General features: G+C 46.1%; 1 protein-coding gene across 2 annotated transcripts; it reads left to right on the forward strand.

Moving 5' to 3' along the window:
• The first annotated feature begins 762 nt into the window (after positions 1-762).
• LOC101948880 (solute carrier family 22 member 13-like) lies at positions 763-25,979 on the forward strand. 2 transcript variants are annotated; one of them, XR_010599086.1, is made up of 10 exons: positions 763-1,279; positions 6,839-6,942; positions 13,772-13,926; positions 14,710-14,878; positions 15,321-15,441; positions 16,933-17,027; positions 19,325-19,539; positions 23,102-23,210; positions 24,180-24,385; positions 25,237-25,979. XR_010599086.1 is itself a non-coding variant. In XM_042859596.2 (10 exons), exons 1-10 carry the CDS (start codon positions 908-910, stop codon positions 25,331-25,333), a joined length of 1,647 nt encoding a protein of 548 aa, XP_042715530.2. In that variant the 5' UTR covers positions 776-907; the 3' UTR covers positions 25,334-25,979. The 2 variants fall into 2 exon arrangements, 1 of the variants encoding a protein (XP_042715530.2); XM_042859596.2 differs by having other exon boundaries at positions 776-1,279; positions 24,176-24,385.
• Positions 25,980-26,455: the final 476 nt, after the last annotated feature.

Genomic DNA, 26,455 nt, shown 5'->3' on the forward strand with positions numbered 1-26,455 from the left:
TCACAGGATGCCCAAAGAAGATATATGATTGGCTAGTTTGGCAGTTAGCTGAAACTACAGGGGAAGTTGACCTTTACTAGAAGCAATTTCTTCATATAGGCGGTTCTTATGTTTCATAAACAAGCGGCTATCATGTTTTTTATAAACAAGCGAATATTGTGTTGCTAAGCCTTTCGCATTGCTCCCTCCCACTCCCTCCTCTGGTCATAGCCCATGATCGTATTTGGCAGGGGCTTGTACAGCTTAGTTTTGTTCAGGCCCTGGCCTGTACTGTTCTATGTAAAAGCCGTCTGTATAGTCAGCTTCTGTCAGAGGGCCTGAATTTGGGCCTTCGGTCTTACTTTGGCTGCCATAAAGGCCACCCAGTTCTTTTTCCCCACACAGTAGAGTTACTCCAGCTGGATGTCGGTGTAATGCTATGCTAAATCAGATACCTAATGCTTGACTTTCAGAGGTTCTGAGCCCCTCCCCCCCAGAACAATTGGAGTCAATGGGAGGTGCAGGTGCTCAAGGGTTCAGAAAATCGGGCACCAGGAGCCTGGATTTAGGTGCACAAAGGGATCACTAGCATCTTACCCAAGCTCACACAGCTGGATCCTGCTAGAGATGACAATAGAATCCATGTCTCCTGAGACCAAGTCCTCTGCTCTAACCTCTAGTCTACACTGCCTTTCAGACTTCAGCACACAGGGAATGGCTGTTGCCTATTTTGTGGAAAGGTGATTAATACATTACACAGTGCAGCATGTGAACTAGAAAACGTGCAACTGGTTTTAGTAACGCGGATCCTGATGAAAAATTAGCTTTGCCTTAACTGTGTACTTCTGGAGAGTTTATTTTCTGTTTAAACATTAATTCTAGACCATATGAAAGGCTGGCTCAGTACTGCCCGCAGACCAAGCTCACCATGACCGACTTCGGAGAAATTCTAAAAACAGTTGGTGATTTTGGGAGATTTCAAAAATGTTTGGTGCTGCTAATTTCTCTGGCAGCTCCTAGCATTGGGTTCCACATGTTCAGCCAATTGTTCATGGTTATGCATGTGCCTCATCACTGTGATACAAGCTGGATCCATGAAATTAGTCCAAACCTGACTAAAGAACAGCAGCTGAACCTAACCATTCCTAGGAAGGCATCTGGATCTTACAAGGAATGCCACATGTACACTCCTGTGGATCAGGGAATGGACTCCATCCTAGAATATGGGCTTAACTCCACTGAGACGTGCCAGAAGGGCTGGGTCTATCCTTCAGAGCAAGAACAAACGTTGGTAACTCAGGTTTGTAACTACACTTTTGTTCTTGATGAATACAGATTCCTTTATTGCAATGATAAAATCTTTCTACTTTGAAGTCCCCCGGCTTCTGGAGATGTCAAGCTATGGGTGATGTGGCAGAATTTAGACCTTTTATTTTTTATGTTAAGCATTTTAATTTTATTGGTTTAAACTCACAGTTGCAGGAAATTATGGGAGGAGTGTCAGACAATAATTTAATGACCTTGAGATTCAAAAAGTTGAAATGTATAACCATTAAACCACACAGTGTCAACTTCACTTGTCAAAATATACCAAATAAGTATCCTTAAATCAAACTTGAAGTTCTTAACCAGCATTTTTCTTTCTTTGCCTCGCTGTACATTTTAATTACTGATGGAAATATTTTTTGGTTTGTGTGTGTTGTGTGCGGTGAAATTAACGTTTGCTGACATTGACGTATTACTCAAATGTGCGAGTACAAAATGGGGCATAACTGACTAGGCAGCAGTACTGCAGAAGAGGATCTGGGGGTTACAGTGGATCACAAATTGAATGAGTCCACAGTATGATGCTGCTGTGAAAAAGACAAACGTTATTCTGGGATGTATTAACAGGGTCACATGTAAGACACCGGAGGTAATAGTTCTGTTCTGCTTGGCACGGGTCTCCGCACTTGAAGAAAGACAGGGACAAATTGGAGAGAGTCCAAGAGCAGCAAAAATGATAAAAACATAAGAATGGTCATACTGTGTCAGATCCAATGGTCCATCTAGCCTCATATCGTGTCTCCGACAGCGGCCAGCACCAAAGCTTCAGGAGAGTGTACAGAACAACATGGCAGTTGAAGTGAACCACCCCTGTCTTCCCCTCCCAGCATCTGTCAGAGGTATAGGGTTGCCTCCCCACCCCCCTTCAACCATTTTGGCTAATAGTCATTGATGGACCTTATCCTCCATGAATTTATCTAGTTAATTTGTGAACCCAGCTATACTTGTGGCCATCACAACATTCCATTGCAATGAGTTCCACAGATTAACTGCGCACTGTGTGAAAAAGTATGTGAAAGGCTGTTATAAAAAGGCCTGTGATGAATTTTTCTCCATGTCTGCTTAAGGTTGGATAAAAAGTAATAGACTTAGTTTGCAGCAAGGGAAATTTAGGCTGAACATTAGGAAAAACTTTCTAACTATAAGGATAGTTAAACTCTGGAACAGGTTAACTCGGGAGGCTGTGGAATCCCTGTCCTTAGAGGCTTTTAAAAACAGGTTAGATAGCAGCAGTTGGAGATGGTCTAGGTATCTTTGGTGCAGCCTCATTGCAGGGGCCTGGGCTAGATGACCTCTTGAAGTCCTTTGCTGCCCTACATTTCTATGTTGAAGATGTGAGGGAGAGTGCTACATCTGAGACATTCTTTTTAGGTGACAAATCTGAGGAACTGTCCCAGATTGAGTTGTCAATAGAGGAGGTTTTGGAACAAATTGATAAATTAAACAGTAATAAGTCACCAGGACAAGATGGTATTCACCCAAGAGTTCTGAAGGAAATCAGATATGAAATTGCAGAACTACTAACTGTGGTATGTAATCTGTTGCTTAAATCAGCCTCTGTATCAGATGATTGCAGGATAGCTAATGTAACACTGATTTTAAAAAAAGGTTTGAGAGGTGATCCTGGCAAATACAGGCCGTTAAATGTAACTTCAGTACCAGGAAAGTTGATTGAAACTATAGTAAAGAACAGAATTATATGACACATAGATGAACTTGATATGTTGGGGAAGAAAGTCAACATGGCTTTTTAAAAGGGAAATCATGCCATACCAATCTATTAGAATTCGTTGAGGGGGTCAACAAACGTGTGGACAACGGTGATCTAGTGGATATAGTGTACTTGGACTTTCAGAAAGCCCTTGACAAGGTACCACACCAAAGGCTCTTTAGCAAGGCAAGCTATCATGGGATAAGAGGAGAGGTCCTCTCATGGATCAGTAACTGGTTAAAAGACAGGAAACAAAGGGTAAGAATAAATGGTCAGTTCTCACAATAGAGAGAGGTAAATAGCAGTGCCCCCCAAGGACCTGTACTGGGATCAGCGCAGTTCAACATATTCATAAATCATGTGGAAAAAAGGATAAAAAGTGAGGTGGCAAAAGTGAGGTGGCAAAACTACTCAAGATAGTTAAGTCCAAATTTGACTATGAAGAATTACAAGGGTCTCACAAAAATTGGGTGACTGGGCAACAAAATGGTAAGTGACATTCACTGTTGATAAGTACAAAGTAATGCACACTGGAAAAAAATAATCCTATCTATACATAATGATAGGGTCTAAATTAATTGTTACCACTCCAGAAAGAGAGATTGCAGTCATTGTGGATAGTTCCCTGAAAACATCTGCTCAATATGCAGTGGCAGTCAAAAAAGCTAACCATGTTAGGAACCATTAGAAAATGGAAGATAAGACAGAAAATATCATAATGCTACTATATAAATCCATGGTATGCCCACACCGTGAATACTGCGTGCACTCAGGTTGCCCCATCTCAACAACAACAACAAAAAGATGCATTAGAATCGGAAAACCATCAGGAGTATTAAACAGCTTCCATACAAGGAGGGATTAAAAAGACTGGGACTATTCAGTTTAGAAAAGAGCCAACTAAGGGGGGATATGATAGAGGTCTATAAAATAATGAATGGTGTGGAGAAAGTGAATAAGGAAGTTTATTTACCCCTTCACATAATACAAGAATCAGGGGGTCACCCAATGAAATGAATAGGCAGCAGATTTAAAACAAACAAAAGGAAGTAATTCTTCACACAACGCGCGTGCACACAACCTGTGGAACTCGTTGCCAGGGGATCTTGTGAAGGCCCAAAGTATAACTGAGTTGAAAAATGAATAAGGTAAGTTCACAGAGGATAGATCCATCAATGGCTATTAGCCAAAATGGTCAGGGACTTAACCTCATGTTCTGGGTGTTCCTAAATCTCTTAACTGCCAGAAGCCGGGACTGAACAACAGGGGATGGATCACGCCATAGTTGCACTGTTTTGTTCATTCCCTCTGAAGGATGTGGCACTGGCCAGTGTCAGAAGACAGGAGAGTGGCCTAGATGGACCAGTGGTCTGACCCTTATGGCCATTCTTATGTTCTTAGGAACTGATCTTCTAACAACATACAGTAAAAGCTCTGTCCCTAACTGTACCTCACCCTTGATTTCCCTGTTCTGCCCTGTGTTCTCTCCTTCCATCCTCTTCTCCCACTCACAACCAGGGGTGCTTGGAACAGTTTATGTAGTGGGGGGTGCTGAGAGCCATTGAACCAAACTGTAAACCCTGTATATGATGTAAACCACTTCAAGCCAGGGGGTGCGTCAGCATTCCTAGCACTCCTAGCTCCAGCACCTATGCTCACAACTTCCAGCCCTTTTATCATGCTGCCCGCTAGGTTTGGAAAAGCCACCCTCACAACTACCATCTTGCCTCTCCATGTTTAAAGGTCTCCTAGAAAACCCTTTCTTTGTTTTGCCTTCTTCTACTGATGGATTATGGCTCAATCCATTCCCATGCCTCATCTTCCCTTCACTTGAGATTTTAAGCTCTCCAGGGCAAGCACCAGTGGGAAACTCTTTTGTAAAGTGCATGGGACAACTTGGCACTTTATATATGGTGTCAATAAGTTCCTTTCTGAGTTACTGGCCAACCATAAATCAAATTATAGATTCCAAATCTATGCATTCTAATTGGACTCCTTAAGCCTTCTGGAGTACTGTTAATTGTCACATTCTATACCTTCTCTGGATGCTCCCAAATTGCCTTCTAAGCATCTGAATCCAGGCTAGACGATGGATCCCCTTCCTGGCTCTAGTCTAGTCTTTTGTTGTGAAAGTCTTCTGAAGAAGTAAAAGTTCACCCATTGCTGTCGGGAAGACGGACGCTCAGGATAACACACCTCTGCCTTTCAGTGAGCTATTTTTGAAAAGGCTGGCTATACCTGTGCTAACTTGTCTGAAAGAAGGGTCTCTGTCTGTAAGGAATTGGTTGGCAATACATAAGAACATAAGAACGGCCATACGGGGTCAGACCAAAGGTCCATCTAGCCCAGTATCCTGTCTTCTGACAGTGGCCAATGCCAGGTGCCCCAGAGGGAATGAACAGAACAGGCAATCATCAAGTGATCCATCCCCTGTCGCCCATTCCCAGCTTCTGGCAAACAGAGTGGCTGAGGTTCTGTTTTCTACGGCATACAGTTGTTGGGACTCGTATCTGAGTTACTGCCCATTCTAATGTTGTTAAAGATGTAAGTGAACCCACACAGCCTTATGCAATGGAGGCATGTTTATATAAATGCTGTTGCAGTTACCCCAAACTTGAAGGAAATATGCATGCACACACACACAATGCATCTATACTGCTCAACTGCAGGGGAAACATACTGGGAAGCAATAAAAGTAGAAGGCACTTGGAGTGAGCGTGTGCAGGGCTGAGTCATGGTGATGGATGACCTCAAAAGAACCTTGGTGGATAGGCTACAGCCTATCCATGTAGCGACGTTACATCGTGGGGCAGAGAGTGAGAATAGAGTCTCCTGGTATCTCTGGTGAAATGCACTTGGAATATTGTGTTCGGTTCTTGACACCTCGTTAGTACCTCTGGTTGAAAATTTATTGTTAAAAAAATGTTTTTTGCCAGAAAATGTGTATATTTATATAAATATAATTTTGCAAAACAAAGTGGGTTTTAAAATTTCCCAGGTTTTTAATGAAAACCAAAATTGTTCAATTTCTTATTTTCTCCCCTATTGGCCCCCTTTTATTAAGAGACAAAAAAGAGAAGGGGGGGGGGGGGGAGGAAGAAACTGAAGTGTAAAGCTTTTTTGTAAAAATCTTTTTGAAGAAATAATTTAAAATAAAAATAAAAGGTTTCCCAAACATTTGCAAGCTGTTTTTGGTTTTTGACCAGCTCTACTCGTTACCATTTTGACAGAGTACATTTGGAAACTCAGAAGAGAGTAAAGAATCAGGACGCTGAAGTTCTTGTGACTTATTGACGAAAGAGTAAAAAAGGTGGAATGTGAATTGGTTGGTCGACACATGCAAAGGAGGACATGTTTTACATCTCCCTGAAGGGGTCTAACCCCAAAAAGGAAGAGGAGCAGTTTACTGTGGCACTTATTGTAGCAGTGAAATGAAGGGTAGTGGGATCGATTTATGAAAGGCTGAATATTGAGAAAAGTGTCCTTACAGTGAGATCCCTTAGATGATGGAATAGTCTCTCAAGGGAAGTACTGAGATCTCCATTGCTTGTGGACAATCCTGCCCCGCCAGGGGGAGGGACTGAATGACCCTGTAGGTCTGATCTTTCTGGTTAGTATTACCTATGAACACATCAAAGACTCAAGTGACACTAGATGCTGACTGGGGTGGTGCTTTGGTAGGTGAATGGTGGTTTGGCATTATAGGCCGTGTACCTTAATCTCCGGTTCTCTCTGGGAATGTTTGTGCTGCTAGCAGGTCTTGAATCCAGCCACCAAATCAAGCCACTTTAAAATTAAACCTACTTTGTTCCCTTCTTTCAGTTTGACCTGGTATGTGACCGAAAAAAGCTAAATGACATCTCCCAATCCATTTACATGTTGGGACTTCTCCTTGGAGCTGTGATCTCCGGTTCGTTAAGTGACAGGTAAGGAGAAAGAATGATCAACCTGCACAAAGTCAGCAGCATAACCTCACTTGGGGGTGTATAGTATAGGGCCTTGCAGCCGCAGGGCTGGTGTACAGGCTGGTGTGGCTAGAGCATTGGAGCCTAGGCCCTGACACTCATGTGTCCTGTAGACTAGGGCAAGTTACTCAGTCATTTCTGTGGCTGTTGATTATTAAAGCTGGTTGAAAAGGGGGGGATTCTATGTCATTTGGTTCCCTCTCTTCTTTTCTATACCCCAAGAAGCTACCGACACCCTTAAGGAAAAATCCAGTCTTTGCAGTATGCCTCATGTAGATGCAATATGTTAAAATGATTACAGCATCCAATCTGACTAATTCTTCTCTTGTACAACTGGGGGATAACCCGCACCTCAAGATCAAGGCCAACTCCAAACTTAAGACAATCTGGATAGAAAAAGATTAACAAAAATTAAAGATAGAATACAAGATGATAGACTGGCCTCCTTCGAGTACGTATCCAACAAATATCAGCTACTGCTGACTCACAGTTCCTTCTTTCAGTGACTATGCTCACAGATTTATGCATAGATAGGGGATAACTGGACCGTTTTTAACTCTCTCTCTCTCTCCTCAGAAGAATGTGTTAAGAAATATAGAAACAGAAAGCACTTTGTAGGAATTATTTATATATGGCTTCGTGCTTCGCAGCACCCTCTTAATCTCAGTCTCAAAGCAAACTGGGGAAAAGAACTTAGTCTTAAAAAGAATACGGATACAGACTAACACGGCTGCTACTCTGAAACTTAGTCTTACTTTCTCAGCAGACACCTGGGAGAGGGAGGACATCTGACCTAATGTAAAAGATACTTCAAATTCTTTATCCTGCAATTCTTCCAGAACAAGATAGTAAACAGGCACTACGGGATTCCAGAGTGTGTGTTTAAGGCTAGACAGGCAACACACAGTGAGTACTGCAGATGCAAACAGCTGCATGCCAACCTTTCACACATCCTCTATACCTGTCAAAAAAGGCATGTGCACTGGAATACTATATTTAGTGCTCTCATAAAAACTCGAAGTATCACTATTTCCCCTTCTCCAAGCTTGTGTATGTAACCCTTCTGCCCATCTAAGTTGGCAGCAACAAGGGCCGGGTTCTGTATCTAGGGGTTCCGTTTCAATAACGCAATGCAAAACTGGCTCGAGCCCCCACCCAGTGACCTGGGACAATTACATACCACCCCCTGGGCGCCTCTAAGAGGCAATACTTCCCCTCTCGCAAGCACGGAGTCTGAGTGTAGCAGAAAATGTTTAATAATTGAGGTAAACGACATCAGCATTAAATTGGAAAAAACACCACAAACAGGATTCATAACACAAACCATGAGCAAAAGACCCACCCCAGCAAATTGGGCCATGTCCTTTCCCTTTGGTTCTTGAGTCCAGCAACCCAAAAATCACCCGAAGTCCAACACCCCCAAAGTCTCTTGGGTTCAGCAACCACCAAAAGTCCAACAACCCCCAAAGTCTCTGTCCCTGGTCAGTGCAGCCCCAGAGTAAAAGGGGGTCACGCAGAGTGTTAAGGGTCACCTTATGTGATCCGAGGCCAACCGGCCGTCTCTCCGTGGGGTTCCGCCACAGCCTTCACCACGAGCCAGTCCACTTCCTGCCGTCCCACAAACTGCTCTGCTCTATGAGCTGCTCCGCTCTGCTCACCGACCTTTGAGCCTCTCCAACCGTCCCCACAAGGCTCCGCGCCGCTCCTCCACCAGCCGCTTAGCAATATAGCTTCAGTTTCCCCCACTAGTTAACACAGCACTCAGTGACCTCAGCTCTTAGTAACTTTAGCTCTTTTGTGATTTCATCTCGTAGTAGGGGAGCCCCAGTGCTGGTGCACCATTGGCCCAAAGTGAATTCAGCTCAGCAGCAGCTCAACTAGACTCCTAATAGAATCAAAGTTAGCTCTGACATTCAACAGTGGAGAGAGGAGGTGGTACAATTGGTGTTTCAGGCCCTCAAAGGGAGCCCATACCATCAGGTATAAATACCTATCCCCCTCCCCTCTCAATTCACTGGGTTGTGGAACCCATGTCCCTTGTCTAGCGATTGCTACTTAGGTGATGGTGAGACCCTCTGTCATAAAACTGTTTCATTGTCCTTGATTCACATAATCAAGGTAACAACACTTTATTCCTCCTGCCCCAATAACAGAGAAACTGGGGATCCCACCCCATCCAAAGTAATCACTATCAGTTGCTGTTGTCTCATGCCAGGCGGGTGGGTGTGCCTATGCAAACAAGATCAGCCCCTAGAGTTGTTTTCCACACTCGCCATAATTCACCACCAGATGTCAGGGTAGAGCTCATCCTGACTCTGCTTACATGTATATTAGGGGTGCAGCAATTATTTTAGTGACCAAAAGGGTTATTTTGAGACCATGGAAATCTGCAATGCCTTCCACATACATACAGACTTGCTGAGTGAGATCTCTACTACTTCACGAATAGAAAAAATGACTCTAAGAGAAATGTGAAAAAAATACAAGGATGTCTAGTCACATGTGAAACTATTGCATACCTTTGCAGCTTAGCATACATTAATCCCCGATTCTCATAGACTATGTTCTGACTTATTTATCTATTAAATCACTTCAATAATTAATAGCCTGCATGACCTTTATGGGTTCAGGTTTTTCTGTTTTTATTTGTTTTTCAATGAACATTGAACTTTATTATTTATATGCTATTGCCACTTTGTGTACATATTTATATGTTTTGTTTTGTTCTATGCTTATATTTTATAAAAAACAATAAAAATAAAGTTTAAAAAAATGTGGCTAACTGATAGGTCTCAAACTGTAATTGTAAATGGGGACTCATCATCAAACAAGGCGTGTTTCTGGAGGGGGCCTACAGGGATTGGTTCTTAGCCCTGTGCTATTTAACATTTTTATTAATGACCTGGAAGAAACATCGTTTTCCAGTGACACACAATTGGAGGAGTGGTAAATAATGAAGATGACAGGACACTGATACAGAGTGATCTGGATCGCTTGGTAAGCTGGGTGCAAGCCAAAAATAGGCATTTTAAATGTGGCTAAATGTATACATCTAAGAATGAAAAATGCAGGCCATACTTACAGGACTCTATCCTGGGAAGCAGTGACTCTGAAAAAGATTTGGGGGTCATGGTGGATAATCAACTGAACATGAGCTTCCAATTGGACACTGTGACCAAATCCTTGGATGAATAAACAGGGCACTCTTGAGTAGGAGTAGAGAGGTTATTTATTTTACATTTGTATTTGGCACTGATGTGACTGCTGCTGGAATACTGTGAACAGTTCTGGTGCCCAGAGTTCAAGAAGGATGTTGATACCTTGGAGAAGGTTCAGAGAAGAGCCATGAGAATAATTAAGGGATTATAAAACCTGCCTTATAGTGATACTCAAGGAGCTCAACCTGTGTAGTTTAACAGAGAGAGGGTGTATTGATTACCGTCTATTAGTACCTACGTGGGGAACAAATATTTAATAATGGGCTGTTCAGTCTAGCTGAGGAAAGTATAACAAGATAGACTGGAAATATATGTTAATTTTTAAGTCAGAGTAATTAACCATTGGAACAATTTACCAAGGGTTGTGGTGGATTCTCCATCACTGACAAACTTTAAATCAAGATTGGATGTTTTTCTAAAAGATCTTTGCTGGGAATTACTTTGGGGAAGTTCTATGGTGTGTGTTACACAGGAGGTCAGACTTAGACAATCACAATGGTTTTTCTGGCCTTGGAATCTATGAAGGTCTATTCCCCTTCCAGGGCTGCTGTTGCTGACAGAGCTAGACTTTGCCTTTTTATGCCTTACCTCCAAGCCTGATATGCCTTGTAGGTATGGTGGGGCAGGGCTGCTTAACCCCATAGCAGTTCATTAACCCTCACCTGGCTGGTGCGGAGCTTGTACACCCCGCCACAGCCAAGCTCCCAAGTTGGACTACATCTCCCATGAATCACTGCTGTTACCCCTCTTGGAGAGGGGATCGAGTGCATCATGGGAAGTGTATTTTGACAGGTTTCAGAAGGGTAGCTGTGTTAGTCTGTATCAGCAAAAATAACAAGCTTTCGTGGGCTATAACCCACTTCATCAGATGCATGGAGTTGAGAATACAATAGCAGGTATAAATACACAGCACATGAGTGGGGGGTCAGTGCTAACGAAGCTAATTCAGTTAGGGTGGATGTGGCCCATTTCCAACAGTTGTCAAGAAGGTGTGAGTATCAACTGAGGGAAAGTATCAGAGGGGTAGCCGTGTAAGACTGGATCTGTAAAAAGCAACAGAGAGTCCTGTGACATCTTTAAGACTAACAGATGGACGTTGCATCCGACGAAGTGGGTATTCACCCACCAGAGCTTATGCTCCAATACATCTGTTAGTCTTAAAGGTGCCACAGGACTCTCTGGTGCTTTTAACTGAGGGAAAATTATTTTTTGTAGTGACCCAGCCACTCCCAGTCTTTATTCAGGCCTAATTTGATGGTGTCAAGTTTGCAAATTAATTCCAGTTCTGCAGTTTCTCATTTAAGTCTGTTTTTGAATTTTTTTGTTGAAGACTGGCCACTTTTAAGTCTGTTATTGAGTGTCCAGGGAGATTGAAGTGCTCTCCTACTGGTTTTTGAATGTTACAATTCTTAATGTCTGATTTGTGTCCATTTATTCTTTTGCGTAGAGACTGTCCGGTTTGTCCAATGTACATGGCAGAGGGGCATTGCTGGCACATGATGGCATATATCACATTGGTAGATATGCAGGTGAACGAGCCCTTGATGGTGTGGCTGATGTGGTTAGGTCCTATGATGGTGTCCCTTGAATACATATGTGGACAGAGTTGGCAACGGGCTTTGTTGCAGGGGTTGGTTCCTGGGTTAGTGTTTCTGTTGTGTGGTGTGTAGTTGCTGGTGAGTATTTGCTTCAGGTTGGGGGATTCTGTCCTATCTTGGGGCCTCTCTTTCTGCCACCACCCCCAGGAACATGATACAGTTCTGCAGTGACCTGGAATCCTCTTTTCGCCGTCTCCGACTCCAGGAATATTTCCACCATACCACTGAACAGCACACTAACCCACAGAAACATTCCTACCAACGCTACTATAACAGTGGACTATAACTGCCATGAGTCGCTGCAGGAGTATATCCAAATTGAAATATTTTGGCTTTTTTCAGGCATTTGATTTCAAACGAAAAATGAACTTTCCCCACAGAAAGCAGCCATTCTTTGTGAAAAATTTCAAATTGTAAAACACCCAATTTTCTGTCAAATGTTTTGACAGAAATTTTTCAACCTGCCCACCTTATTAGAGGCTCCAGCTGAGATCAACGGCCCATTGTGCCATATGCTATACAAGAAGCAGATAGTAACAGTCGCTCCCCCAAAGAGATTGCAATGTAAATAGACCAGAAAGACAGAGAGATTAAAAAGTTATTGGTGGTGGTGGGGCGTTTTCTGAACTTCTTCCTTCCTCCCTCCCCCAACCATCTCAGTCTCACTATTCTCTTCACAATTCCCTGCTCCCATTTTTCCTCATCCCCTTCTACTTGTGTTCTTTTCCTACACGAAGCAGGCAAGTGCTGGGCAGTGACAGGTACCCTCTGTCCCTTTCTTATGTTAAGAAGGGGTATATGGAGCTCTGCAAGCTTGTATTTACTGCTAACAATGCACTAAGGTCACTCCTGCCCCAGGTAGCTAAGCTTCTCTAAGGGCTGGTCCACACTCACCCCCCAGCTCGAACTAAGATATGCAACTTCAGCTACGTGAATAACGTAGCTGAAGTTGAAGCACCTTAGTTCGAACTACAAGGTACTTACCGCGGGTCCACACGCGGCAGGCAGGCTCCCCCGTCGACTCCGCGTACTCCTCTCGCGGAGCAGGAGTACCGGCGTCGACGGCGAGCACTTCCAGGATCGATTTATTGTGTCTAGACAAGAGGTGATAAATCGATCCCAGAAGATCGACTGCTTACCGCTGAACCTGGAGGTAAGTATAGACGTACCCTAAGAGAGACAGAGGACAGAATGTACAGGGCAATTCAAACATGGGGAGAACTGAAGTGGATTTGGTGGCTATGGTGGTGTTTTAAGTATAAACTAAGAAATAAATCTTTCTGATGTGACCCCAGTTACCTCAAAAGAGGAGATGCAAGAGTCTCTCAGGAAGTGTCCCACTATGATGGTTGCTAATTAAATGTCCCTTGGATGTTTCTCAAATCCATTCAAATGTGTCCATTGCTTTGCCTTCTGCTCTGTCCTGTGGAGTCTTTCAGAAGGTGTGTCCACACACTGATTGTCTTCTAGCTCCCATTCACAGTCCCTCGCAGGGAGATTGCTGTTAGAAGAAGTCCTTTTGGGTACCCAGCTAGGGTGACCAGACAGCAAGTGTGAAAAATCAGGACAGGGGGTGAGGGGGTAATAGGCACCTATATAAGCCAAAGCCTCAAATACCAGGACTGTCCCTATAAAATCGGGACATCTGGACACCCTATGCCCAGCTCACACCACTTTAAAGGGGTCTGTTTTTCAGAAAGTGCTGAGCCACCCACCCTGTGAAAACCAGGCCTCTTTAAGGTATGTCAAGTTGTGGATCCAAAATCAGCAGTCACTTCCAATAATCTAAACCAGATCTCTGATTCTACAGCAATACCATTTAAACACTTCTTTTCTGCATTGTATCAACCACCAGTATATCCATCCAGGCTCTTACATTGATGCCCATCACAATAGTACTTGGGTGCCTCTCTGGCTTTAGGAGAGAATGCTGACAGTAGCCTCAGAGATTTACAAATATGTTTCCTCCCCCAGGATAGGTCGGCGTCCGGTTACATTGCTTTCCATGCTTATGATGGGGGCATTTGGTGTTGGAGCAGCCTTTGCACCGAATTTCTATGTCTACATGGCTTTGAGATGTCTTGTGGGTTTTGCTGTGTCTGGTTGCACTATAAGCACGGTGGCCTTAGGTAAGATTGCCTCACTACTAGAGTTGTTTTAGCTTCACAATATCTGTGGTCTTACAAAAGGCCATGAAAAAGTCTGCTGGACAAAAGTGCTGTGGAGTTACGTACGACCTGTTTTTAAAAATGTGCTTCCAACTTAATGTCTTTTAAATACAGTGGGACCGATCTTTCTCTCACACTGGTGTAAATCAGGAGTAATCACATTAAAGTCAGGGGAGTGGCACCAGTGAAGGGCAGAGGAGAATCTGGCCCACTATTTACATATTTGGTGGGAGGCAGGCAGAAAGCATAATCAGGGCTGCCGAGAGCGGGTTCGGGCCCCGGTGTGAAAAATTTTTCGGGCCCCCCAGCAAGGGCGCACCGGCTAAACTGGGCCGACGAGAGTGGGGGGGAAGCCGGGCCCCGGGCCCCCTTTAAGACCGCCGGGCCCCGGTAATTTGTACCGGCTTCCCCCGCCTCTCATCGGCCCAGAGCATAGTTGGAGAATGTGAAATGTTGGTTTATTTGTGCTCGGGTTGTCATTAGTATCTCCCATGAGTGGTTATTAACTATTGTATCTCTGAGATCACTGTCTACTCACAGTCACGAAAGCCCCTCTTAATAACATACTTTACATGTATGCAGCCTTTTCCCCTGGAGATTCACAAAGGTTAGTTAAGCAAGACTCTCAGCAGTACTGAGAGGTAGGGAATTATTATGTATCCTTATCTGGAATAGAAAAAAGTCCTTTAAATGGTGCTGAACCATTAGGATTCTTAGGAGTTCAATCTGTGTTAATGTTTCTAGGCACGGAATGGGTTGGAGTCTCCTACCGGACACATACAGTAGCTATCTCTCATTGCTGCTTTTCCATTGGACAGATGGCTTTGGCTGGCTTAGCTTATGGGGTTCGCAACTGGAAGCTGTTGCAGATTGCTGGATCTGCCCCAATATTTGGTCTTTTCTTTTACATATGGTAAATGTGCTTTTGCCAGAGAGCTCTTCTCACACATTGCAGTGTTGTTTGTGATCCAGGTTACACACGGGCTTTACAGAGTGGATTCATCTACACATTGAAGGGGAGGTTATTTCCCATTATACCCTGATCTTGTAAAGTCGTATACAAAGTTAATGGGAGCTGCTGGGAGCTCAGTGTATTTGACTATCAGGCCACTTTTATTGAGGTGCCTAAATATGGATTTAAGAGCCTAACTCTAGGCAGCACAATAAAATTATTTCTATTGAAACAAAGCAACCCCCAAATACAAACCTGAGCCTTAGTGCCTCAGAAGATCTGCATGTCTCCTGTTGTAAACAGGCACAATCAGATCGATGGTATTAGCACTGAAGACACATCAGGTAGATGAAGTTAGGGATACAGTTAAGTGGGTAACTGCGTTTTTTCAACCACTTTGTAGGGTCCTTCCAGAATCTGCTCGCTGGCTTGTGATGAAAGGGAAGATAGAGGAAGCCAAAAAACTGCTTCAAAAGGCAGCGTCTGTAAATAAGCAAAGCATCCCACCAGAACTGCTGGATCAGGTAATGAATGGTGGAGTTGGTCACTCTCCTAAAAGGTTTGGAGTCCCCAGGCAGGGCCGGCTCCAGGCACCAGCCCACCAAGCTTGTGCTTGGGGCGGCACCTGGAGGGGGGCAGCGCGGTGCTCTGGCTGCCGGGGAGAGCGGAGCCGCGGCTGGGCTCTCCGGCCTCCCCCCGGCACTCTGGCCGCCACTCCGCCCTCCCCCCGGCGCTCTGGCCACAGGGGAGAGCGGAGCCCCGGCTGGGCTCGCCGCCCTCTTCCCGGCGCTCTGGCCGCCACTCCGCCCTCCCTCTGGCGCTCTGGCCGCCGGGGAGAGCGGAGCCGCGGCGGGCTCTCTGCCCTCCCTCCAACGCTCTGGCCGCCGGGGAGAGCGGAGCCCCGGCTGGGCTCGCCGCCCTCCTCCCGGGGCTCCAGCCGCCAGCGGAGCCGCGGCAGGCTCGCCGCCCTCCCCCCGGCACTCTGGCTGGTCGGGGAGAGCGGCCTTCGGACGGGCTCGGTGCCCTCCCCTGCCGCGCTGGGCGGGGGGGGGGGGGGGGCGGCGGGAGGCTTTTTTGTCTGGGGCGGCAAAAAAGCCAGAGCCGGCCCTGTCCCCAGGTGATCCGTTTGAAAAATGTGCTGCACATGGGGAGTCAGAAATCTCGAGGGGGGGGGGGGAAAGAGGGGGAGAAGAGCCAGAGGATAAATATTTATATAAATGGATAAAAGAGCTTTAAAAATATTTTTAATGGCTCTTGTGCTTTCTGTGAACAAATAGTTGCTGCTCCAGGTAAATGTCCACACAGAGAAGTTAGATAAACAAAAATAGCCTTGCTGGAAGGTTACAGTGCAAGACTCTTATTTCTTAGAATTCTGAAGGACACACAAGAACCCCAAAACAAAGCAAGACAAAGTCGGCTACTCCCTAAAATATAACTTACCCCATCTTACTTTAGGCTACCTACTGCTAGGCCCAGCTGGTATCCTTCCCTACAGAACCCCATAGCCTGCAAGCAGGAGCCCTGCCCCTCTCCCCGACTTTTAAGGTGACAAAGATAAGGGCAACATTGCAGCCACTCTCGATCTGTAATTTTTCTCTGTCCTATCTATGGGGTACAATCACCTTGTACATAGGGTTTTAAATCAGACACTGGCTTTTTTACAGATCAGTTTGCTCAAGTGCCATGGAGTTTGTTAGATGTTTCAGTTCTTCTCTTTATTATTACTATTAGATATGATTATTTCTACCACATTTTCCCAAAAGTGTCTTGTCAGGAATATTCATCCCAAGAAAAACCTTTAGTGGCCAAAGTGGGGCATTTAGAAAAACAAGCTTTGGTGATGTGAATCCAGCATGTCGTGCTGCAGTTCTCTGCCTCTCATCACCAGAACCCTCTTGGTACCAATCTCCTCTCCCTGGGGTTGTTGGAAGTCATTCCTTTGGCTTCAGTAGGAGTTGGATCCAGCCATTGGTTTCTCTTTTATATTTTGACCCTTTTGCTTGTGAATTTTGAAGATGACACCTGAAAAAAAGGGCAAATCTGGAAATATCCTGGATCTCTTCAGGAAGCCGCACCTGAGGAAATCTACTTTAATTATGTGTTATGCCTGGTAAGTCCTCCAAATATTTCTCCATTTTAGAACTCCTTTAAAAAAAAAAAAAAAAAAGCATGGATATCTGGTGTACCGAAACTTTGTAAAGCCACCTAATGTGCCTTCGGTTTCATATTAATGTGTGTCATCTTCTTACTCCCTTAAGAGATGAATGAGCAAATGTACTGTTCTGTGAAACAACAACACACGGTTTTTTCATGAGTAATAAAGATGAAAGATGGCCTTGTGATCATAATGCTGAATTGGGACTTGGAAGCTTTAGATTCACTTCCCAGCTTTGCCACAGACTCTGTGTGACCTTGGGCAAGTCACTTAATCTCTTTGTCTCAGTTCCCCATCTCTAAAGTGGAGAGGATAACCCTACCTCTCATAGGTGAAAACGAATGTTTGTAAGCGGCTGTCGGAGTGCCGTGTACTAATGTCTGGGTAGGTCATTGATTCACCAGTGACTCAGAGTGCCACCTGCTCTATCAAGAGAACCATTTCCTGTAGCCCCTGGACTATCCTCAGAGGCCTCCCATCTGATTACTGCTCTCCTTGTGAGATCTCCGCAATCACTGCCCAAACCTATACGGCTATAGCAAGGATCAATTTAAAAGTACCAGTGCAGATATGGCTAGAGTGATACCTTAGGGACAAGTGGAACAGTTTTAGATAAACCCTTTATTAAGCACAGAAACTATGTATAGAAATTAGGTAACAATTTCCTACTATTCTTTAGCTGCAGCCTCTGACTTCACTCTGTCCTGTGTTCCTTTGTTTCTCTTACCCAGCATACAATGCCTCATAGGAAAAAGATGAAATGATTGCAGAAAGAACACACTCCGGGGAGGCCTTAGCGCATAGCACACCTTTCCTTTTTCAGAGCCCTTTCTAAATTTCTTAATGGAACTAAAACACTTTTAAATTAAACTTAAAAAAAAACCTATAACCAGCACAGTAGCTGACTAAACAAACCTCGATCAATCTCTGAAACATTTCAACAATCTTCCAGTCCTTGTATGTCCCCCTGTTCAGACTCATTGTCAATAACAGGATCAGTTTGTGAATTATTTTCAAGTGATCCTGTCTTCCCATGCTGAACATGTGAATTCTGACTTTGTCCCATGGACTGAGAGTTGTTTATGCAATATCATTGATTCTTTCTGCTGGGAATTTCTGTACGTCTGACACATTCCACATTTGCTCACTATTTCTTTGGTGTCTCTGTTCATCTATGGCCAGAATACAATCTCTCTAGCTCTCCTTTTTGATTTGGTCTTCCCAAGGTGCCCTTCATGCATTCATTCCAATATTTCCTTTCTCATCATGGAGGGAACCACAATTGGTGTACCCTTATTATGCATAAGAACAGGTCTTCCTCTTCACATGAGGAGTCCCATTCTGCATTTAATTTAATTTCCTGTTTCTTTGCACACTTCAGCGCAATGGTTGGTTTATTACAGTTTCCACGTATTTGCCCAAATGCTGGGTATTTCCTATGGTCATGCTGGTTGCCACATCGTTGGCATTGTTTCCTGTTTTCTATTTTAATGTCTGTGAACCGTTCCCTTGCTGGCTTAGCTCTGCTACTGAGTCATATGCTTTGTGACTTTCTCTAGGGTTTTTATTTGTTCTGCTGTTTGGCATAAACATATTGCCCTTTCTAGTGTCAGATTCATCTTCCTTAGTGACCGTTCATGGGCTTGTTTATTGGTATATCCCAGGACACTCTGGCCTTTAATGAGAGAATCTTTTAGTATTCCATATTGGCAGACCTGTTTGTAAGTCTCTAACAAACCTCTCTATTGTTTCCCTTCATCCTGTGTTCCCATCCTGAACATATATCTTTCACAAGTAACATTTTTTTCTAATGACACAATGATGCTCCAACATTTGCTTTATTTTTGCAAACCTTTCCTCTCTTTCCCCACCTGGAATGCATTGTATACACCTAGGGCTTCTGTGTCTGCTACTGTTAAGAGCAGGGCAACCTTTTGCTCATTCTCCAGTTTATTTGCCCCTGTGGCTTTCATATTCAGCACAAATTGCTGTGTGAACCTTTCCCAGGGATATTCAGCACGTCCCCGGGTTCTCACAGCTGCTGGAAGATTTGCTTACAGGCTCAGTGGCAGCCATTTTGCTATTACCTCCCTCACTGGGTCTTCCAGCACTCCATGCCTTGGCTTTCATGGAGTACTTCCTCTATAGCACAAGGAGTGGCTGTTTCCCCTCCCCATGGAAACAGGGGTCACCTAACGCTAACCGCACTCCTGGAGATGCATACGCTCTACTCTACTCTGCTTTGCTTTCAGGTTTGTGAACAGCCTGGTGTTCTATGGCCTGAGCCTTAACGTGGGGAGTTTTGGCTTGGACATTTACCTGGCGCAGCTTGTGTTCGGGGCTGTTGAAATACCAGCTCGCTTCGGCTGTATCTTCCTGCTGCAGTGGTTTGGGAGGAAGAAATGCCAGGGCTTCTTTCTGCTGCTGGGCGGAGCCATGTGTCTCATCATGACCGGCATCCCCAAAGGTACACAGCAAGTCCCTGGAGTGCAGCCCAACCTACCCGGTACCTGGAGCAGTTGAGTCCCAGACACGTTCCTTTGTCCTCCATTTTCTTTCCTTTCATAGCTCAGCTGACTGGGGCCCTCTCTATTGGCTCCTAACACTTGCTTTCAATGCCTGAGCCACCTTTTCCGGAGATGGCACCCACATGGCTCCATTTCAGACGAATTTCTGGATTTTCTTAGTCTTACTTTCTTCTCTCTTTACATTCCTGGTTCCATAGGCACCAACTTCTACTGGCGCCGGTGGGTGCTTGACCCCCCCCCCCCTGCCCCTGGCCCTGCCCCGACCCCACCCCTGCCCTGCCATCTCCTGTCCCCATTCCAACCCCTTCCCCAAAGTCCCCGCCCCAACTCTGCCCCCTCCCTGCCCCTATTCCAACTTCTTCCCCAAAGTCCCCGCCCCAACTCTGCCCCCTCCCTGCCCCTATTCCAACTTCTTCCCCAAAGTCCCCACCCCCAACTCTGCCCCCTCCCTGCCCCTATTCTGACTCCTTCCCCAAATCCCTGCCCCGGTCCCGCCTCTTCCCCTGAGTGCACCACATTCCCGCTCCTCCCCCTTCCTTCCCAGAGCTTGCTACAGCTGTTTGGTGGCAGCAAGTGCTGGGAGGTAAGCGGAGGAGCAGGGATGCGGGGGAGGAGGCAGAGGTGATATGAGGTGGGGCGGGGAGCTTGGCTGCTGGTGGGTGCAGAGCACCCACTAATTTTTCCCCGTGGGTGCTCCGGAGCTGGAGCACCCACGGAGTCAGCTCCTATGTCTGGCAGGCAAGCTCCGTGGAACAACGTGGTGTGCCTGTCAAGGAGACACTTGCCTCTTGCAGGCCAAGGAGGAGTTTTTAAGGGCTGTCAGTGTTTTTCTTTTCCTTCCACCCTCCTCATTTTTTCCCTCTTCTTTTCTCTCCTGCTGCCTGTGATCTCACCGCCTTCCCCTGTTGTTGTTTTGGAAATGCCGGCAGTATGCTCAGCACCGTACAAGATGCAGGGAAACCCGTTACAGCTTTCTTTAGAACATGCTGATGCCATAGTTCTGTTCTAGCACTTTTCAAAGGGACTGAAGCAGGCTGGTGCGATTCATGCTTGCTTCAGCCTTCGCCGATGCTTTGGGGTTGTTGCAGAGCCAGAGATTTGAGTAGCGACAGTAGCCTGCTGGCATCTGGGTAGGTAGGTTAGAAAATCTGAATCCCCTGTGCTAGTTAACTAAACTAAAAGGGGCCACCCCATCTCCCAGCAGCTCTCTGGACCCAGAACTCTGCAGACCCCCTCGCTCCGGGTGCACTAGGACCCAAGTAGGGGACTTCTGGACGTTCCAGCCAAAACTGTATGACTGTTCTCTGACTGACTCTGCTCAGTGCTGACTGGTTGTTTTCCTCAACTCTCCCCCTCCATCTCTTCACCTCACCTTTACTCCACATCTGCCTCTGTTTGCCAGAAGCTGGGAGTGGACGACAGGGGATGGATCACTTGATGATTACCTGTTCTGTTCATTCCTTCTGGGGCACCTGGCATTGGCCACTGTTGGAAGACAGGATACTGGGCTAGATGGACTATTGGTTTTGACCTATTTTGGCTGTTCTTATGCCTCTCCTCCCCTGCACTGTCCCATCTCCCCCTTTCCTTCCCTTTTCTTTCCATGTAGCTGATCCCCCTCCTAAGTGACCCTCTTCCCCTCCAAAATTGTGGCACTAATGTGCCATTAGCCAACATCACATTGATCACTTTGCTTGTATATTCTACCTCTGCCCCCACCCTGTCTCTGTCTGGTCTATTTACACAGTACTGTCTCACTGTTTCCTTGTGCTCCACTGTTTCTGTTTTCTCTTGTCTCGTACTTAGATTGTACGGTCTGTGGGGCAGGGGCTGTCACTTTGTTCTGTGTTTGTACAGCGCCTAGCACAGTGGGGTCCTGGTCTGTGACTGGGGCTCCTAGGTGCTACCATAATAACAAATAAGAAATAATCATAAAAATAAGAAAAAAGAATATAATGGGAAAGATTTTCAAAGACACAAAGGGCAGTTTTGCAACCAGCTCCCACTGAAAGTTAATTGGAATTGAGGGCATAATTCTTATTTGTACCTTTGAAAATCTCCCTCTGAAGCATCACGAGCTAAATTTGACGTTCGTGTAAATCCAGTGAAGTCAGCGGCTGATAGAACTCTGCTGACTTCACCTGGATGATTCACTGCACCTCTCTGTCTGGCCCCTAGAGCGTATTACAGTGTAACTTATCTCAAACTATCATCCAAGAGAGCGGCTACAATTGATCACCTAATAAAAGTTGGTCTTTACTTAGGGCTGGTCTACACTTAGTCCGGACTTCGGACTAAGGTACGCAAATTCAGCTACGTTAATAACGTAGCTGAATTCGAAGTACCTTACTCCGGACTTACCGCGGTCCAGACGCGGCCGGAAGTCTCCCCCCGTCGACGCCGTGTACTCCTCTCGGCGAGCTGGAGTACCGGCGCCGACTGTGAGCACTTCCGGGATCGATTTATCGCGTCTTAACCAGACGCGATAAATCGATCCCAGAACATCGATGGCGTGCCTCCGGACCAGCCGGTAAGTGAAGACTAGGCCTTACTGGCAGTTGGCTGAAGTTGCACTGGAAACCTTGGGGATTCTGTAAAGTGTGGTTCTAGTCTGACAAGTGACTGTACAGCTGATGCCTTCTTACCCCATGGATTGACTCCCTGTGTGTGTCTCAAGTTGTATTTGCTGACTTCAATGCCAAAAATAAGTTTTCACGCCTGTTGATTCTGCAGATCCAGGACATCTATGGGAACTGGATTCTAATTGGGCTAATAAATCATTCGCACAATTGCAAAAGTTCTAATTGCAGGGTCAAATTCTGCCCCTCATTATGCCGTTGCCCATAAGGGCATAGTCTGAAGTCATTGGGGCTGCGCAAGTGTCATTGGGGGAGCACGTGAAGATGGTGAGGGTTACACAGGATAAATAAAAGCATGATCTGAAGGTAAGGGGCTAGAAGGAATAACTGAGGGTAGGGTGACCAGATGTCCCGATTTTATAGGGACAGTCCCGTTATTTGGGGCTTTTTCTTATATGGGCTCCTATTACCCCCCACCCCTGTCCCGATTTTTCACACTTGCTGTCTGGTCACCCTAACTGAGGGCATAATCTGGTCTGGGCAATCTCTGATTACCGGTTATAGTGATGAAAAGGAAAAAAACTCAGCTTACCTTTCAGAATCCAGGGTGAGTTTGTAGGGCAGGTCGCTAGGGAAAGGCTCTTGGCACTTGGTACACTGAATGCATTTGATCTAGGAATCGGGGAGGCGTGATAAACTCGGAGATGCCATCTCTGCAGTCACTTTCCAGACCGGAACCATCCTTTGAAGCTGGTTCTGGTGATTCCCATTGGAGGTGTGTTCCTTAGTGTAGTGGTACATGTATGCTAGCTTTGCCTCCTGGCAGGCCCATATGGGGCAGCCCTAACTGTGCTCCCTCTCCTCTCCCCCCTTCCCTCCCCCCATATAAGCTTTGTATAACAGTATCGCCTTTTGCCACCAGATTTGCCGGTGGTGGTCACGACGCTGGCTGTGATAGGGAAGTTTGCCATCACGGCCTCTCTTTATACCTCCTATGTGTATTGTGCAGAGCTGTTCCCCACTCTTCTCAGGTGAGCTCTCCTTCCTTTTTTTTATGTGATGCCTTTGCCCGGGAACTGGGTATACTCTAAGATTGAAATCCTTAGGCTATTTTCACCACTAGGTGGGTTTTATTATTTTCACTGGTAATGGAGGCTTTCAGGAACTAAAGAGTGGCTCAGAAAGTCCAGAGAGTTCTATTTGATATGATTCCAGATGATCTGGATCAATCCCTGATGAAAAAATAGCCCTTCCTCCTATAGTCCACTCTAATTGCTCAGCAGCCCCACTCTCACCTTTTCCGCAACTGTAGAACAGGCCGTGGTCAGTCTCTGGTTTTGATCTAAAAATCAAATGGATTAATTTGAATCCAAGATGCTATGGTGGTGTGGGTCACAGACATACTGATAGAGAGAGACGGGATCCTTGTATTGCTCTGTATTAATGGCTTTGAATTGAGACAAGATGCCAGACTGGATGACCACCTGCATCCCTTACTGTCTGAGAGGCAGCATGGCCTGGGAGCATGGAGCTGGGCTGACTATTTTCCTTAAAAACAGAATCCACTAGTTTTTCCTCCCATCTACCCACTGGTGGATTGTTTCATCAAGTTAACCTGTTTGGAAAACACCTTCCTTTGGCCACTGTTTTTTTTCCCAATCATCAATTACAGTCAGTGATCAAGACCCCACTGAATTGAGCCCCGTGGTGGTTTTAAGCAGCTTTCTCCAAACATTGGAGCCCTATCTACAATATTGCCCCTACTGATGGTAATGCAAAGATGGGAGATTTCCACGGATATTTAAAGACAAGAGGCTGTTGATTGACTTCCAGCATCACTTAACATCCTGGGAAGTAGGGCACTGATCAGGGCTTGAACTGGGATTCTGCCACGCTGCAGAACAGAACAAGGATCTAGACCACTGGAGACAACCCCATAAGCAAAGACCTTCTACTGCATCCTGTTCACACCATCCCTGCTTTCCTCTGTTACTAGGCAGACCGGTTTGGGTTTATGTTCAATGTCATCCAGAGTGGGTGGCATCATCTCCCCTCTGATTAGTCTCTTGGACAAGTACCGTCCCGCTATTTCCATGGTGATATTGGGAAGCACTCCAGTGATTGCAGGAATCCTCTGCTTCCTGCTTCCAGAGACATGTGGCAAAGAGCTTCAGGATCACACAGAGGCAGCTGTGGCTAGCCAGCGGTAAGTCCTCAAAATGCGTTTGCAGCGTTTCCCATCCCCCTCGCCTTTTCACATGTTGCTAGGTGGTGGTGGTGGTGGTGTTTTGCCTCCCCCTTCAGTGGTATTCAGGCAACTGAGACAAAGGCTATCCCCAACTGAGCTGCCAGCTCTTTCAGACTCATCCATGAATGAAATGCACCAATCACCCACCTCCCACTTGCACTGTCAATACTCATGCTAGCGGGTGGCTTGACAGGATCTGATTCTGAAAGGAAGAGGCTAAGCACTCTGATTGTGGGGGTATGGAGGGGAGTTAGGTGTTATAGAAAATGGGGAGGCCAACCTGTAGGGAAATGCCAATCCTTATGTGCCTCTCATCCGGGCACTAACTTCCTAGGATTTCCCATGGGGAAACACATGTGCCCCCCCACCCATGCCTGATTGGCTCTCTTGTGCAAAGTGAGTCTTGATTTGCCCCATCTGGAATCCGCTCCCAATCCTTTTCCAACTTTGCCATCGGGCTGTGAGCATGAGGCTTCCTGCTTGCTGAGGTGAGCACCATCTTCTGGTGGTGGCAGGTGGGGTCCAGCAGGTTGAAGGGGGCTGTGACTTTGTTCAGGGAAGGGAGAAGGGATGAAATTGAGATTCTTCTGTGGGTTGGAAGGTGCTGAAGAGAGCAGTGGAAGAACTGTGGAAAAGTACATATGCTCTCAGTGGCGCAGGGTAGGCTGTGTTTGGGGCAAGTGGAGTGTGAGCTGGGCTACGGGGAAAGTGGCCATGGTTCCATGGCAAGCCAGTGGCAAAGCGGGAACGGCTGTTGCAATTTCGAAAAGTGTCCTTTTCCTGTACTTAACCATATTCCCTTTCATTAGGTCCTGTGAAAATGTCAACGGTAGCTATGAAGTTGGACACTTGAAACTAAAAGAAGACAACCAAGATTTTGGACACACCAGGAGCACACGCTTCTAGTTAAGCCAGCCATAAGATGCTGAGGAACAAGGACTGCAAGCCATCGGTGGATTCAGCTTGGGTTCTTCATTTACACTAACTCCCCAAGTAGACCAGCCCCCTGCCAACTCTTCTTCTCCTCGGTCTGATTTGCCTTCTCTAAGCTCCCTCTTAGTGCTTCCCAGTAAGTACTGCAGTTAGTCACTCCTGCTCTGTTCAGTGAGTGTTGGATAGAACAGCCTGGCTGGGAGAAAACTGGAGCTATAAATTTAAGATAAAAATCTGAAATTAGGACAGAATGAACATTTTTTTTCTCTCCTCACTTCCCGCCATGTGCACCATGTTTGGAAACTTTCCCAAGTGTGAGTTCTATTAGATGGTGGAATAGCCTTGCAAAGAAAATGAATCGTGCAATATATAAAGGCAGACTGGATACAGCCCGAGAAAACAATCCCATGGATAGATTACACTAGATAGCTAATAAGCCTTTTCATCTCAAATTCTCTCCCTTATCTACCCTCACTTCAAACCAGTGTACCTTTTACCTAGCGTTACCCAAGAAAGAAAAGTCTAGTTGGGTTTTTGCTGCAGATACAGCAAGCAGTGTGCTGGCATCCCTAACGGGGAGTAGCTGTGCTTAGTGAATAAAATTAAAACCTGTGGAGAATCCTTTGTGTTCTGGAGGCTCTGTTTCCCTTTGTGGTGGAAGGTTTGCCGCCCCAAGCAAAAAAAATTTTGGCTGCCCCCCCCACCCCAGCTCTGGGCTCTCACCCCCCCCCCAACCAGTGCCGTCCCCCACCAGCACCCCCTGCTGCCCCAGCCCTGGGCTCTCTCTTCCCCGTCCCAGTGCTGGGCTCTCCTCCCCACCCCCCCTGCCCCCCCCCCTGCTGCCCCAGCCCTGGGCTCTCTTTCGCCCCCCCCCACCCACACCCCCTGCTGCCTCAGTGCTGGGCTCCCCCCCACCAGTGCTGACTCCGCCCACTCCCCCCTCGCCTCCAGCCGGTCCGGCGCTGGCAGGATCAGGATAAGCAGCAGGGCGCCTGGGCTGTGCCTCAGCCCAGGGTCCCTCCAGCCAGGGCTCCCGCCTCCAGGACCACCCGGGAGGGCAGAGCCGAGGGGACCGCCCTGGCAGGGGGCTGAGGA

This window comes from Chrysemys picta, chromosome 2 (assembly GCF_011386835.1).
Source record: "Chrysemys picta bellii isolate R12L10 chromosome 2, ASM1138683v2, whole genome shotgun sequence".
NCBI lineage: Eukaryota > Metazoa > Chordata > Testudines > Emydidae > Chrysemys > Chrysemys picta.

Excerpts from the sequence above, each read along its gene's own strand:
- LOC101948880 (XM_042859596.2), top strand. The coding sequence starts at position 908 with ATGACCGACTTCGGAGAAATTCTAAAAACAGTTGGTGATTTTGGGAGA. Across the intron at positions 15,442-16,932 it reads CACCAGAACTGCTGGATCAG|ATGACACCTGAAAAAAAGGG; the intron begins GTAATGAATGGT and ends TGAATTTTGAAG. Across the intron at positions 17,028-19,324 it reads TTAATTATGTGTTATGCCTG|GTTTGTGAACAGCCTGGTGT; the intron begins GTAAGTCCTCCA and ends CTTTGCTTTCAG.